This window comes from Stegostoma tigrinum, chromosome 9 (genome assembly GCF_030684315.1).
Source record: "Stegostoma tigrinum isolate sSteTig4 chromosome 9, sSteTig4.hap1, whole genome shotgun sequence".
Taxonomy (NCBI): Eukaryota; Metazoa; Chordata; class Chondrichthyes; order Orectolobiformes; family Stegostomatidae; genus Stegostoma; species Stegostoma tigrinum.
Window position 1 is genome coordinate 89,418,951 of NC_081362.1, and position 13,475 is coordinate 89,432,425.

Genomic DNA, 13,475 nt, shown 5'->3' on the forward strand with positions numbered 1-13,475 from the left:
ATTTTATTATCCCAGTCAATCCTTGCATCACTTCCAGCACAGTAGGTGGATTCTTTACTTAAAATAACTTGGAACTTAAACTCCAATTCCATAAACAAATCAGTAATATTGGCTCACTGGAGCTGCATGATTCTAGCCCACTTCTAATCCAGTGGCTGAGCATCACGCAAAATACAAAACAAAACACTGCTTGTAGGACACTAAAACACTGCATCTTTTGAAAAACTCAGGTGAAACAGATTGAACTTTCACAAGTCTCCTTCACCAGTGTGTTCTGATTGTAATATCTGTAGCCATATAATACTATGCAGTTGACAAAATTCTTTGTATGTGTACATTTTAGTACTGGGGATTACATTATTGCCACAATAAACTGGGCTAAGCTACTGACTGCATTCATTGCAGTATTCATTCTTACTGGTTCAATACGCTGGAATTCCTGATCTAATACCACCACATAAAACACTTTCATTACAGGGGCTACAGTGACTCAAAAAGGCCTATTGTCACTTCTCAGGGAATTAGGTTGGCTGTGCAAACATCTTATTCATTGCATAAATGAATAAATGTTGCAAGTTGACTGGCTGAGCAGAGAAGTAATTTTGACTGTGAAACTTTTTTACCTTCCTAGTCTCCAGCTCTGCAGGTTCTGGCGTTGGGGTTTTCACAGATGGTGGGATAATAGGTGATGTTACAGTTTCCTGCTGTGGCTGCTGAGGAACGGGCATTCCAAATGCAGTCAAAGGATAAATACCATTCCTTCAAATTAAAGATTGACAGTCACTGGTTATAGAATGGCTCATACAGAAATCAAAACATTAAACTTCCATAAAAATAATTGTTGGATGAAGTTGTTTTACATATGATATCCAAAAAAGAGAGATAAAACCAGAGTTATTAAACTGATACCAAATATGGACTGCCTTATGAGGAGAGGTTAAGTAAACTGGGCCTATACTTGGAGAAAGAGAAGAGGTGATCTTGTTTAAACACACAAGATTGTTAGACAACTTGGCAGGGTAGACGTGAGAAGATTTTTTCCCCTACTGGAAACGTGTGGGACCAGAAGGGTTGCAAATTTAAGATACATGAAGGAATTTCTTCTTTCATAGGGTTGTGAATCTGTAGAATTTTTTTTACTGCAGAAGGCTTTTGAGGCTGAATCCTTTAGTGTATTCAAGGTGGAGATAGATGGACTTTTAATCTGTTTTTAAGTGTTATGGGGAAAAGGCAGGGAAGTGGAATTGAGGATTAAAAGATTTGCCATGATCTCACTGAATGCCAAAGTAGACTCAATGGTTTGAATGGCCTACTCTGACTCTTTAACGTAATAGATATTAGAATCAAGGAGACTAAAATATTTACCAGTGCTAGTGTGGATGATCCCTGGAATGGTAGGCCTAACATACGATGAACAGCTGTGGATCCTGGGATTGTATTCATTTGAGTTTAGAAGGTTGAGGGGAGATCTGACAGAAACTTACAAGACATTGCATGGTTTAGAAAGGGTGAACGCTGGAAAGTTGTTTCCGTTAGGCAGGGAGACAAGGGCCCGTGGGCACAGCCTTACAATTATGGGGAGTCAATTTAGAATGGAAATGAGGAGGCATGTCTTCAGCCAGAGTGGTGGGCCTGTGGAATTCATTGCCACAGAGCGCAGTGGAGGCCAGGCCGTTAAATGTCTTCAAGGCAGACGTTGATAAATTCTTGATCTCACAAGGAATTAAGAGCTACGGGGAGAGTGCGGGTAAATGGAGTTGAAATGTCCATCAGCCATGATTAAACGGCGGAGTGGACTCAATGGGCCGAATGGCCTTACCTCCACTCCTATGTCTTATGGTCTTATGGAATTCTTACCTCACATCCTCTAAAAACTTATCTAACTCCAGTGCAGGAAACTGGGAGAATCTGCAAGGAACAAAAAGGATTTTTTGTTTTTAAAGTAGTAAATAAACAGCTTGACATACGATTTGAGTTACAGCCAATCAAAATGGAAATAATGTTATAAACTAACCATGTTAGATACCAGACAAAAATTGGTTTGTAACTATAAAAAGCCTCAAGTTCATTTATTTGCATTGGCTGCCAAATCCTGACTGCCTTGAGAGTGTGATTGTGAGCCAGCTGATGAACTGCTGAAGCTCATTTGGTGTAAGGACACCCACAGTGCTGCAATGAAGAGTTCCAGGGTTTTGACAATAACAGAACGGCAATTTAATTCCAGGTCAGGGCATTGTGTGCCTTAGAAGGAAACTTGCAGGTGGTAACATTTCCACACATTCACTGTTCTTATCCTTCAAGGGAACTGTTCCTTTAAGTTACAAAAGCTGCAAGAGCTGTAGATGCTGGAAATCAGAAACAAAATCAGAAATTGCTGGGAAAAACTCAGCATGCCTGGCAGCATCTGTGAATAGAAAGCAGAGTTAGTATTTCTTCCGAACTGATGTTAGCAAGGAAAAGAATGCTATTTATGCAGAAGATTGGGTGGGGTAAAGAAGGAGTAAACAATAGGTGGAGATAGAGCCCAAAAAGAAAGGCTAAAAAGCAGTTTGACAGACAAAGGACGAGGTAAAGATCAGTCTGGGAGAATGAATTGCTGCTAATGGGGACTACTAGTATCTGAAGATGGTTAGCATGTGTGATAACAGCCCACATGATGACAAGGCCTGATGTGTGGGGCTAAGGCAAAGACATGGTGGGGAAGGCGCTCAAGCCGTGAAATCGCTGAACTCAAAACAGGATCAACTTTCTGTCTCAGGCTTGTTGCAGTGCTCCAGTGAAGCTCCCCACAAGCTGAAAGAACAGTTTGGGAATTCTGCAGAGTAGAATTCAACAATTTCTCCACTCATTTAATCCACACACATCCATGTAAATGCTATTCTTTTCAAAGCTATCATCAGTTCTGAGGAAGGGTCACTAGACCCAAAACATTAACCCTGCTTTCTTTCCATAGATGGTGCCAGGTCTGCTGAGTTTTCCCAGCAATTTCCATTTTTTCTCTCTAAGTTGAGTGGCTGCTAAAGGTACACCGCATACCAATCGGCATGCCAAAGCGTTGCCTTTTGCATGTAGAAGCAGCTGCTCTTCACAGATTCATACCACGGAAGAACAAATTGAGGTTTCTGCTTCTTGGTGGTAGAGGTCAGGTTTCTAAGGTGCAGTCGAAGAAGCTTGGAAATTTGGGGCTGCAAACAAAGGGATGAGAGGCCTACTACCATTTGATGACTGTAAACAAGTCAGTCAATTTAGTGCAACAATGCCTCAGGTTTATCAAAAATGCAAACAAATTAAGCCACAGGGCAATAAAAAAAGAACATTCTCCCTTGGATGCAGTGGATAGAACTGGACAAATAATTGTCAGAATTCTAGACAAATTTACAAGAAGTTAAAACATAATAAGTCCCACATGACCCTTTGATACCAGAGGACAAATCCTCTCTCTCTCGGCTATACTCAGAAAACACAGTGATGAATCTTTTAAAAAACAGGTATTTCTTGTACTGCTTTTGATTGGACTTTAAATTTTGATAAATGCCTGTTTCCAGTGAAACGAAAGCAGGGAATAGAATTTGTGTAAGGATCTTTGGATGCCTGCAAACAGCTCTCCAAAATTAGATTTATTTTTCCTTTGGATTTCTGATATTTGTCTTCTACATACTTGTGTGCCCAGGTCTATTGACGGATTAGACACAATTTTGTCTTCTGTAGCAGGCGCAAACTACACTCAGGATAATTGGTGAGCACTTAAATATCATAGGATAAATGGAAATGTGCACTCTGACTGCATTTTGAAAACATGGTATTAGCCAATGCTTTTCTGATGAGATCTACAAGGTTCAGTTTATGCTTACAATACCTGATCTGTACTCCCTCTGCATCACGATGGAAAATCTCTGCTAGAACTGCATTCATATCCATGCTTTTTGTTATTTCTTCCAAAGCATTTTCAGGAATCACATCTGTAACAGAAGACTGAATGAAAACCTTTTTTTTTGGGCCTGTTAGAGAAGCCTTCGACAAATAAGAAATCATCTCTAATTTTAAATTTAGAACTGTACCCTGCAATCATTCGCATTTGAATGACAAAAAAATGAGATCAGGTACGTAGAAACCTCAATTTAAAAAAACACATACATGATTTTTAAAAAATTAGACATTTGCAACTTCAGCTACTTGTTCCCATTGGGGGCTTTTAAATACGAGGCAGCCATTGTATGCTTAAAAGGCATTTTCAATAAGCTTTGCTCAACATTTTAAAATTCTATAACATACTACAGAATCTTTCTTCACAATCAGATTAATTCAGGAAATTGAAACCAAAGAGATTGAAGGAAAAAAAAGTAGCCTCAAATCATGATGTACAATTGGGTACGAAGGACATAAAGACAGACTTACTTTAATTTGGCACCTGCCCAATTCATTATTGTATATATCAACAGAGACAGACAAAACAATTGAAGTCAAGTTCATTTCAACAGCCCTTCACAAATATGGAGGATTCATAGTTAGTCTTTCAAAGATCAAGTCTAGTATTTTCACTGTCAAAAAATCCAAGGTTGCCCATTTGCAGAAGCACACATAAAAACATAAATACAAATTTTGTCATGGGTCCCACCTTATGATTTGTTTGAAAGCTAAGACATGAAATCCTTTGGAACTGTTTTCAGAATGGAAAAGACAGGTTTATATCATTATAACATTAGCTAAAGAATAAAAAACATTTCTTTGTTATCTGTCAGTAATGCTAAAAATCTGAAATTGAAGAAAACAGCCACCCCTAACTACCAATCTTGTTCCATGATGAAGTCCTCGTTTAGGATTCATGTTTCATAGCAACATTCTAAGTGCAGGTACTAACTACACAGGCAGTGAGAACGCTGAGGTCCTGCAAAAGGGAATTTATGGAGTTTGGTAGGAAACTGAAAAACAGGATGTGTAGGGTTGTAACATGACATTACTCCCTGTGCCATGTATTAGTGAAGCCAGAAATAGGAAGAAAACAGGAAGATATTGTTGAATGCGTGGCTGAGGAGCTGATGCACAAAGGTGGGATTCAGATATTTCAGATCATTGGGATCACTTCCAGGGCAGATGGGACCTGTCCAAGAAGAATGGATCACATCTAAACAGGATGATTACCAATATCCTTGCAGGGAGGTTTGTTAGTGCCACTCAGGACGGTTTAAAACAGTGTGTTGGGATGAGGAGGTCAGCATGTGGAGTGTTTAAAAAGAAGAAAGGGGCAAAATTGGCAGTCTAGTAGGAAGAACAGCCATGACAAGGCTAACAGACACAGCAGGACTAGCAGTCTGAAGTGTATTTATTTTAATGCAATGAGTATAACACAAAAGACAGGTGAGCTTAGAGTCTGGATTATTACATGGGAGTACAATGTGGTCGCCATTACAGAAATTTTGCTCAGAGAAAAGCTGGACTAGTAGCTCAACGTTCCAGGGTTTAGATATTTTCAGGTTAATATTAAAATGGAGGTCTTAGATTAAAAGGAGATCTTGATCACTTGAGTCAATGGACTGAAGAGTAAAATATGGAGTTTAATTTGGATAAATGCAAGGTTTTGCATTTTGGTAAAACAAACAAGGACAGGGCTTTATACAATTAAAAGGCAGGGCCTTCAGTAGTGTTGTAGAACAGAGAGACATAGGGGTTGAGGTGCATAATTCTTGGAAGTCTGCATTACATACAAACAGGGTAATTAAGAAGGTACTTAGCATGCTTGCCTTCATTGCTCAGACCTTCAAGTATAGGAGCTGGGACATTAAGTTAAGGCTGTACAAGACAGAGATGAGGTCTCTTCTGGAGTACTGTGTCCAGTTCTGGTTGCCCAGTCATACAAAGGATATTATTAAGCTGCAAAAATTCAGCAGATTCAGAAGAGATTTACCAGAACGTTGCTAGAAATGGAGGGTTTAAAGAGGCTGGATGGGCTGCAACTTTTTTCAAGCATAACAGATCGAAGGGTGACTTTATCGAGATTTATAAAATCATGGGGGGGTATAAATAAGGTTAAAGGCAGATGTCTTTTCCCCACGGTGGGGGATTTCAAGACGTACTTTTAAGGCAAGAGGATAAGGATTTAGAAAAGACAAAAGTTTTTGTGAAACACACTATGGTTTGTGTGTGGAATGAACTTCCAGAGGACATGTGGATGTGTGTACAGTTATAGCATCGAAAAGACAAGTACATGAATAAGAAACGTTTGAAGGGATTATGGGCCTAGCAGAGGCGGGTAGGACTAAATTAGGTTGGGATCATGGTCAGCAAGGACTCAACATTTTGGGGGCCAAGGTTCAAATCCTGCCAAGGCAGATGGTGGAATCTGATAAACAAAAACAAACAAAAAAAGCGGTTGAGACAGAAAAGATTGATTCTAAGGGACAAGACTAACTTGCATTTTAAGACAAAAATAGACTTATTAGGGATAGACAACTCAGCTTTATGCAGGGGAGTTCTTGTTTCACAAATGATTGAGTTTTTTGACAAAATGACAAAACATTGCTTATGAGGCAATGGCAGTGGATGCTGTCTACATGGACTTTAAAGTATTCCCAAAGGTTCTTCATGGTTGGCATGTCCAGGAAATCAAATCACATTTAATCCATGATGAGTTGGCAAGTTAAGATACAAAATTAGCTTGGCTATAGAAGACAGAGGGCAAATGTGGAGGAATGTTTTTCTGACTAGGAGATCCTTAGTCAGTGGAGCTCCAGAAGGACTGGTGCAGAGACCTCTATGGTTTGTAATTTATATGAAATAGGTGAATGAAAATGTCAGTGGTCTGATTAGCAAGTTTGCAGATGACACAAAAATTAGTGGAGTTGTAGATAGTTAGGCAGGATATCAAAGGATACGGCAGGATTATAGATCAGCTGGAAAGTCTTGCATAGAAATGGCAGATGGAGTTTAGTCCAGCCAATTGTGAGGTGAACCATTTTGAGGAAAGAAGACTGTAAATGGCTGCACCATTAGTATACAGAAGGATTTGGGGTCCAAGTCCACAGCTCCCCGAAAGGGGCAACACAAAAGTGGATGAGGTGGTAAAGACAGCATACAGCATGCTTGCCTGCATCTGTCAGTGATTGAGTATTAACGTTAGCAAGTCTTGCTGCAACTGTTCAAGACTTTGGCCAGGCCACATTTGGACAGGGTGCAGAAGAGGTTTACCAGAATGTTGCCTGGATTGGCATCTATTAGCTTATAAGGAGGGATTTAACAATCCTGGATTGTTTTTTGCTACAGCATCAGACGCAGAGGGGGCAACCTGATAGAAAACTCTGATGCGGCCGCACTTGGGAGTACTGTGTACAGTTCTGGTCACCACATTATAAGAAGGATGTGGAAGCTTTGGAAAGGGTGCAGAGGAGATTCACTAGGATGTTGCCTGGTATGGAGGGAAGGTCTTACGAGGAAAGGCTGAGGCACATGAGGCTGTTTTCATTAGAGAAGAAGGTTGAGAGGTGACTTAATTGAAATATGTAAAATAATCAGAGGGTTAGATAGGGTGGATAGGGAGAGCCTTTTTCCTAGGATGGTGACGGCGAGCACGAGGGGGCATAGCTTTAAATTGAGGGGTGAAAGATATAGAACAGATGTCAGAGGTAGTTTCTTTACTCAGACAGTAGTAAGGGAATGGAACGCTTTGCCTGCAACGGTAGAGATTCGCCAACTTTTGGGTACATTTAAGTCGTCATTGGACAAGCATATGGACGGACATGGAATAGTGTAGGTTAGATGGGCTTGAGATCAGGATGACAGGTTGGCACGAGGGCTGAAGGGCCTGTACTGTGCTGTAATGTTCTATGTTCTAAGTCTATAAAGTTATGAGGAGCATGGATAGAGTGGAAAAAATGTCAAATACTAGCGGCATAGGTTTCAGGACAGAGGGGGAAGTTTAAAGGAGATGTGTTAATAGGTGCTGCCAGGGGAGGTGGTAGAAGCAGATACAAAAACTAAGTTTAAGAGGGATTTAGACGAATGCTTGAACAGAGAAGTGATATGGACAACGTGCGGGCAGACGGATTAGAATAGCATCACCGTCAGCACAGACATGGTGGGCTGAAGGGCCTGTTTCTGAGTTGTACTGTTCTATATTCCACTCCTTCCTTGTGTCTAAGTTTGTATGGTGAAATATCCGCTGCACTTGAACTGTGCAGAAATTGTGGAGGATATAGAATGTTATCCTGTTCACTCAGAATCAATGCTGATATGTTTTTACTCCACCTAACAGCTTTTCAAAAGCCTTTTCAGCCAAATCTGGCAAGTCCTCATTTTTAGCACCAAAAAAACACTTTTGTCTAAATTGTCAAAAGAATTGTCCCTGTCATTTTCCACATTTTATGAACTTCAGCAGCTTAACCGCTATACAACATCTCATTCAGACCATTGTCATTACGACCCTGCCACATCCCATCCTGCTCCTTGCATCCCTTTAGTCAAAGGCGTCTCTCCAACCATAGTAACTTTGTTACTTCTAGTGCTGCCAATTATTGAAGCCACATGTACATCACATGTCAATCCTCCACCTGCATCAGGCACTGTCCACTAAATGAACCACACATCAGCTCTGTCCTTTAAAATGGCCAATTAAAATAATCCAGGTAACCAAATCCTATCACAGATGTTTAGAAGTTAATTCTGTAGAACTCATTCATCCTTTAAAATTCCAACTGCCATGACGAGAGACGGCCAGAACCTCATTTTAATTCATATGCTAACTCATGTTCAGGTATCAAATTCACACGAGCACATAATTAAAGTCACATTCTTCCCTTCAGGATGTAACACAGAAACCGGTCAAACAATCGCTTATACTTGCAGCAGCTTAAAAAGTTACATGCCATTCATTTAGGAAACCAAATTAACATTTCATGGCATATCTCCACAGCATATCATTCCAAGTTAAATCCCTAGATATTAGCTTTCCTGCTCCTAAGATGCTGCTTGGCCTGCTGTGTTCATCCAGCTCCACACCTTGTTATCCTAGATATTAGAGTTCAGGTCATCCAGGTCTTATGCACCAAATGCTAAAAAGCTAATGACAAGCTTTCATATTAATTACTTACGGGGATGACTGACGATACAATGTGCTGCTAATAATTTTAGTGAAGGTACTTCAAATAGAGCTGGGTGAAAGAGAAGCTCTCGCGCAGTGGGTCGCTTTACAGGATCAACTTCCAAACATTTCTGAATGAATTCCTGTCATAAAAGGGAAGATGAAAAGTACATTTAAAGCAGACATATTTATTAACCTCAGTTTCAATTCATATTAGCTTGATATCAGAGTGAGGGTACGGAAACCATGAGTATTCCGAGAATCATCATTTAGTACAAAATGAACAGATGAGGCTTGAAACAAATATACTGATGATTCCAATGGTCTTATCTATATTTTGAAACTGCCCTCTCTCCACGTTCTTTCTCAAGGGTTAAATTCAAGAGAGTAATCTTCTAGTTTATGCCCCAAATCCTGATTGAACAACAAGAGGATTACAATACTTCTCCAGGACGAGCCCGTTTCTGACATATCGTTACTTTCACAACTGACAGACAGCACCTCAAAGCACCAGAGGACCACCAGCAGTACCGCGGCAAAATCCTCCATTCAGACCTGTTTAAACCTTTCAGAATAGCTGTAGCAAAATCTGGGAATTGATTCTGAAATTTTTATTCTTGTTTTCAAACCCCTTCATAAATTTACCCTCCCTGTCTCAAATCTCCTCCAGCTATACAACTTTTAAATTGCTGTAACTGCCCTAGGTCTGATCTTTTGATCATTCCAGATATTAATCACTCCATCAGTGATGGTCATGCTTCATGTGCCAAGGCGCTGAGCTGTGGAAATCTTTCCCTAAACCACTTCCGCTACCTGTCTCTTCTTCACTAAGATGTTCCTTTAAAACCTTAAATAGTTATAAGCCCTGGCTCAGTTGGTACCATTATCAGAGATAGCAGGAACTGCAGATGCTGGAGAATCTGAGATAACAAGGTGTAGAGCAGGATGAACACAGCAGGCCAAGCAGCATCAGAGGAGCAGGAAGGCTGACGTTTCCGCCCTAGACCCTTCTTCAGAAATGGGGAGGGGGAAGGGTGTTCTGAAATAAATAGGGGGGGGGGGGAAGATAGAAGCTGGATAGAGGAGAAGATAGGTGGAGAGGAGACAGACAGGTCGAAGAGGCGGGGATGGAGCCAGTAGAGGTGAGTGTAGGTGGGGAGGTAGGGAGGAAATATGTCAGCCCGGGTGGGGTGGGGGGGTGGGGGTGGGATGAGGTCAGGAGGTAGGAGATGGTAGTGGGGCTTGGGGAGGGGGGGGGGGGGTATAGGTGGGAGGAAGGATGGGTTAGGGGGCCAGGGACGAGCTGCGCTGGTTTTGGTATGTAGTTGGGGAGGGGAGATTTTTGAAGGAGGTCCAGATGTTGGAGAACCTGGAGATAACAAGGTGTAGAGCTAGATGAACACAGCAGGCCAAGCAGCATCAGAGGAGCAAGAAGGCTGACGTTTCCGCCCTAGACCCTTCTTCAGAAATGGGGAGGGGGAAGGGTGTTCTGAAATAAATAGGGAGGGGGGGGGGGGGAAGATAGAAGCTGGATAGAGGAGAAGATAGGCGGAGAGGAGACAGACCAGTCAAAGAGGCGGGGATGGTGCCAGTAAAGGTGAGTGTAGGTGGGGAGTTAGGGAGAAGGTATCAACGTGGACTTCAGAAGCTTCAAAATCTCCCCTCCCCTACTGCATTCCAACACCAACCCAGCTTGTCCCCGCCTCCCTAACCTGTCCTTCCTTCCACCTATCCCCTCCTCCCACCTTAAACCCCACATGTCTTACCGACTAACCTCACCCCATTCCCTTGACTTGTCTGTTCTCCCTACCTCCCCACCTACACTCACCCTTATTGGCTCCATCCCTGCGTCGTTGACCCATGTATCTCCTCTATCTACCCCCTCTCTCGCTATTTATTTCAAAACCCCTTTCCCCTTCCCTATTTCTGAAGGAGGGTCTCAGCCTGAAACGTCAGCCTTCCTGCTCCTCCGATGCTGCTTGGCCAGCTGTGTTCATCCAGCTGTACACCTTGTTATCTCTGGTACCAGTATCACTTCTGAATTACAAGTTGTGGGTTTATGCTCTACTTCTGGACTGGAGCAAAAACAAAAAAAAGAGAGTGAACACTCCAGTATGCTTGAGTGTGTACTCCTGTTTTACAGCTGTTATCTTTCATATGAAATGTTAAATACAAGTTCTGTTATGCTCTTTTGAAGGAGGGCTGAGGTTATCTTTGATGCCCTGGACAATATTCATCCTCAATCAACATTGGGAGAAGAGAATTCCTGTCATTATAAAGATGTACTAAAATGCTACACAATTGCTGTTTGTGGGAAGCGTCAGTTACTTCAGTTGCCTGGAGAGACTGGTTTGTGATGCAGTATGATGCCAAAACTGTGGATTGAATTCCCACACCAGTTGATATTACCATGAAGGATTTGCCCCCTCAATCTCTCCCTTTGCCTCAGGGCTGGTCATCCTCAGGTTAAACCACCACCAGCCGTCTCTCTCTACTGACAGCAGCCCTGTGGTCTGGTCAGACTATGGTGATTTTACCTTGCTGTTGGTGAGAGCAAACTGACTGTTGCGTTTCCTACAATGCAATTATGACTACACTGTAGAAATAATTCAATCGGGCCATTCTGAGATCACAAACTGTTTCACTAAATGCAAGCTCATTCTGTAATCTCTTTCATCAAGCTGTGTGTCTCGGTCTTAAGCTTTGGCTTGGTATTATTTGGTTGCAAGTGCTCCTGTGTAACATTTTGGGGCATTCTGCTTTGAAAACACAATAGAAATCATCGCTTCCATGTTCCAAGTTCCTTTCAGAAACAGTTTAACTTAAATTTGGATTTCAGTTTTCTTTACATTGCAAATTTTAGGAACATGCCTTAAAACAGAAACTTGAGGATCATAAGGGCATTTTGCAGATGTGGTGGTCTTTTATTTCGTTTCAGAAGAATACACAATGCAATTCAGCCTTACATTTGGAGAATACAGAAAGGAGTACATTCAAATCATGAGGAGATGGTTGTAATTCAGAAACAAGACAGTCAAGTTGCTCCCACAAACAGCAACATGATAATGGCAGGTATTCTCTCTTCTGTGTGTTGACGGAGGATAAATATTGATCAGGCCATCAGCGATAACGCTGACACTTCTTCAAAAGACTGCAACATAATTTTTACACAGAGATGGAACAGACAGGGCTTTGATTTAATATTTCATGTTGTTACTCCATGGAGGCAGACAGCTGAACTTCTGTATTCACAGCATGGTAAAAGTGAAACCTTCAAAGACTCTCAGTATTGGCCTCAATGGCTCCTAACCAGACATTTTGAACAACCAATCCCAAACTCTGTGAATAATCAATTCTCAACACTGGTTTGTAGTTTATGCAAAAGACTTAGCAATTCATTAACAATACAATAGCGAGCTCTCTGGTTGGTCAATGCTATAAACCCAAAAACTTTTGTTTTCAGCACCATTCACACAAAAGACAGACAACACAGTTAAGCGACAAATAAAGTAACAACTGGTCAGATTACTGAGTGATAATGGGAACTGCAGATGCTGGAGAAGCCAAGGTAACAAAGTGTGGAGCTGGATGAACACAGCAGGCCAAGCAGCATCTCAGGAGCACAAAAGCTGTTTCGGGCCTAGACCCTTCATCAGAGAGGGGGATGGGGAGTGGGAACTGGAATAAATAGGGAGAGAGGGGGAGGCGGACCAAAGATGGAGAGAAAACAAGATAGGTAGAGAGGACAGTATAGGCGAGGAGATAGGGAGGGGATAGATCAGTCCAGGGAAGATGGACAGTTCAAAGAGGCGGGATGAGGTGGGAGGTAGGAAATGGAGGTGCGGCTTGAGATGGGAGGAAGGGATGGGTGAGAGGAAGAACAGGTTAGGGAAGCAGAGACAGGATGGGCTGGTTTTGGGATGCAGTGGGGGGAGGGGAAGAACTGGGCTGGTTTTGGGATGCAGCGGGGGAAACGGAGATTTTGAAGCTTGTGAAGTCCACATTGATACCATTGGGCTGCAGGGTTCCCAAGCAGAATAGGAGTTGCTGTTCCTGCAACCTTCGGGTGGCATCATTGTGGCACTGCAGGAGGCCCATGATGAACATGTCGTCTGAGGAATGGGAAGGGGAGTTGAAATGGTTCGCGACTGGGAGGTGAGTTGTTTGCGAACCGAGCGGAGGTATTCTGCTAAGCGGTCCCCAAGCCTTCGCTTGGTATCCGCAACGGAGAGGAAGCCACACCGGGTGCAATGGATACAATATACCACAATGGCAGATGTGCAGGTGAACTTTTGGACATCGAGCAGTTTTTCCGCCGCCTTCGCCTCCACGCTTACTTCTTCAACCGGGAGCCTAACCCTCCATCCACTGACCCCTTCACCCGCCTCCAACACAAGTCCTCTTC

At 42.2% G+C, this 13,475-nt stretch overlaps 1 protein-coding gene across 2 annotated transcripts in view; it reads right to left on the reverse strand.

Annotated features, from left to right (window-relative positions):
- Positions 1–13,475, reverse strand: part of LOC125455198 (nuclear receptor-binding protein) — a 97,937-nt gene that overhangs the window by 11,102 nt on the left and 73,360 nt on the right. For both annotated transcript variants that reach the window (XM_059648741.1, XM_059648740.1), the window contains 4 exons: positions 9,081–9,213; positions 3,857–3,959; positions 1,858–1,908; positions 624–759 (listed from right to left, as the gene is read on the reverse strand). In XM_059648741.1, the coding sequence (XP_059504724.1) occupies positions 624–759; positions 1,858–1,908; positions 3,857–3,959; positions 9,081–9,213 (423 nt within the window). The remainder of the gene's footprint in view (positions 1–623; positions 760–1,857; positions 1,909–3,856; positions 3,960–9,080; positions 9,214–13,475) is intronic.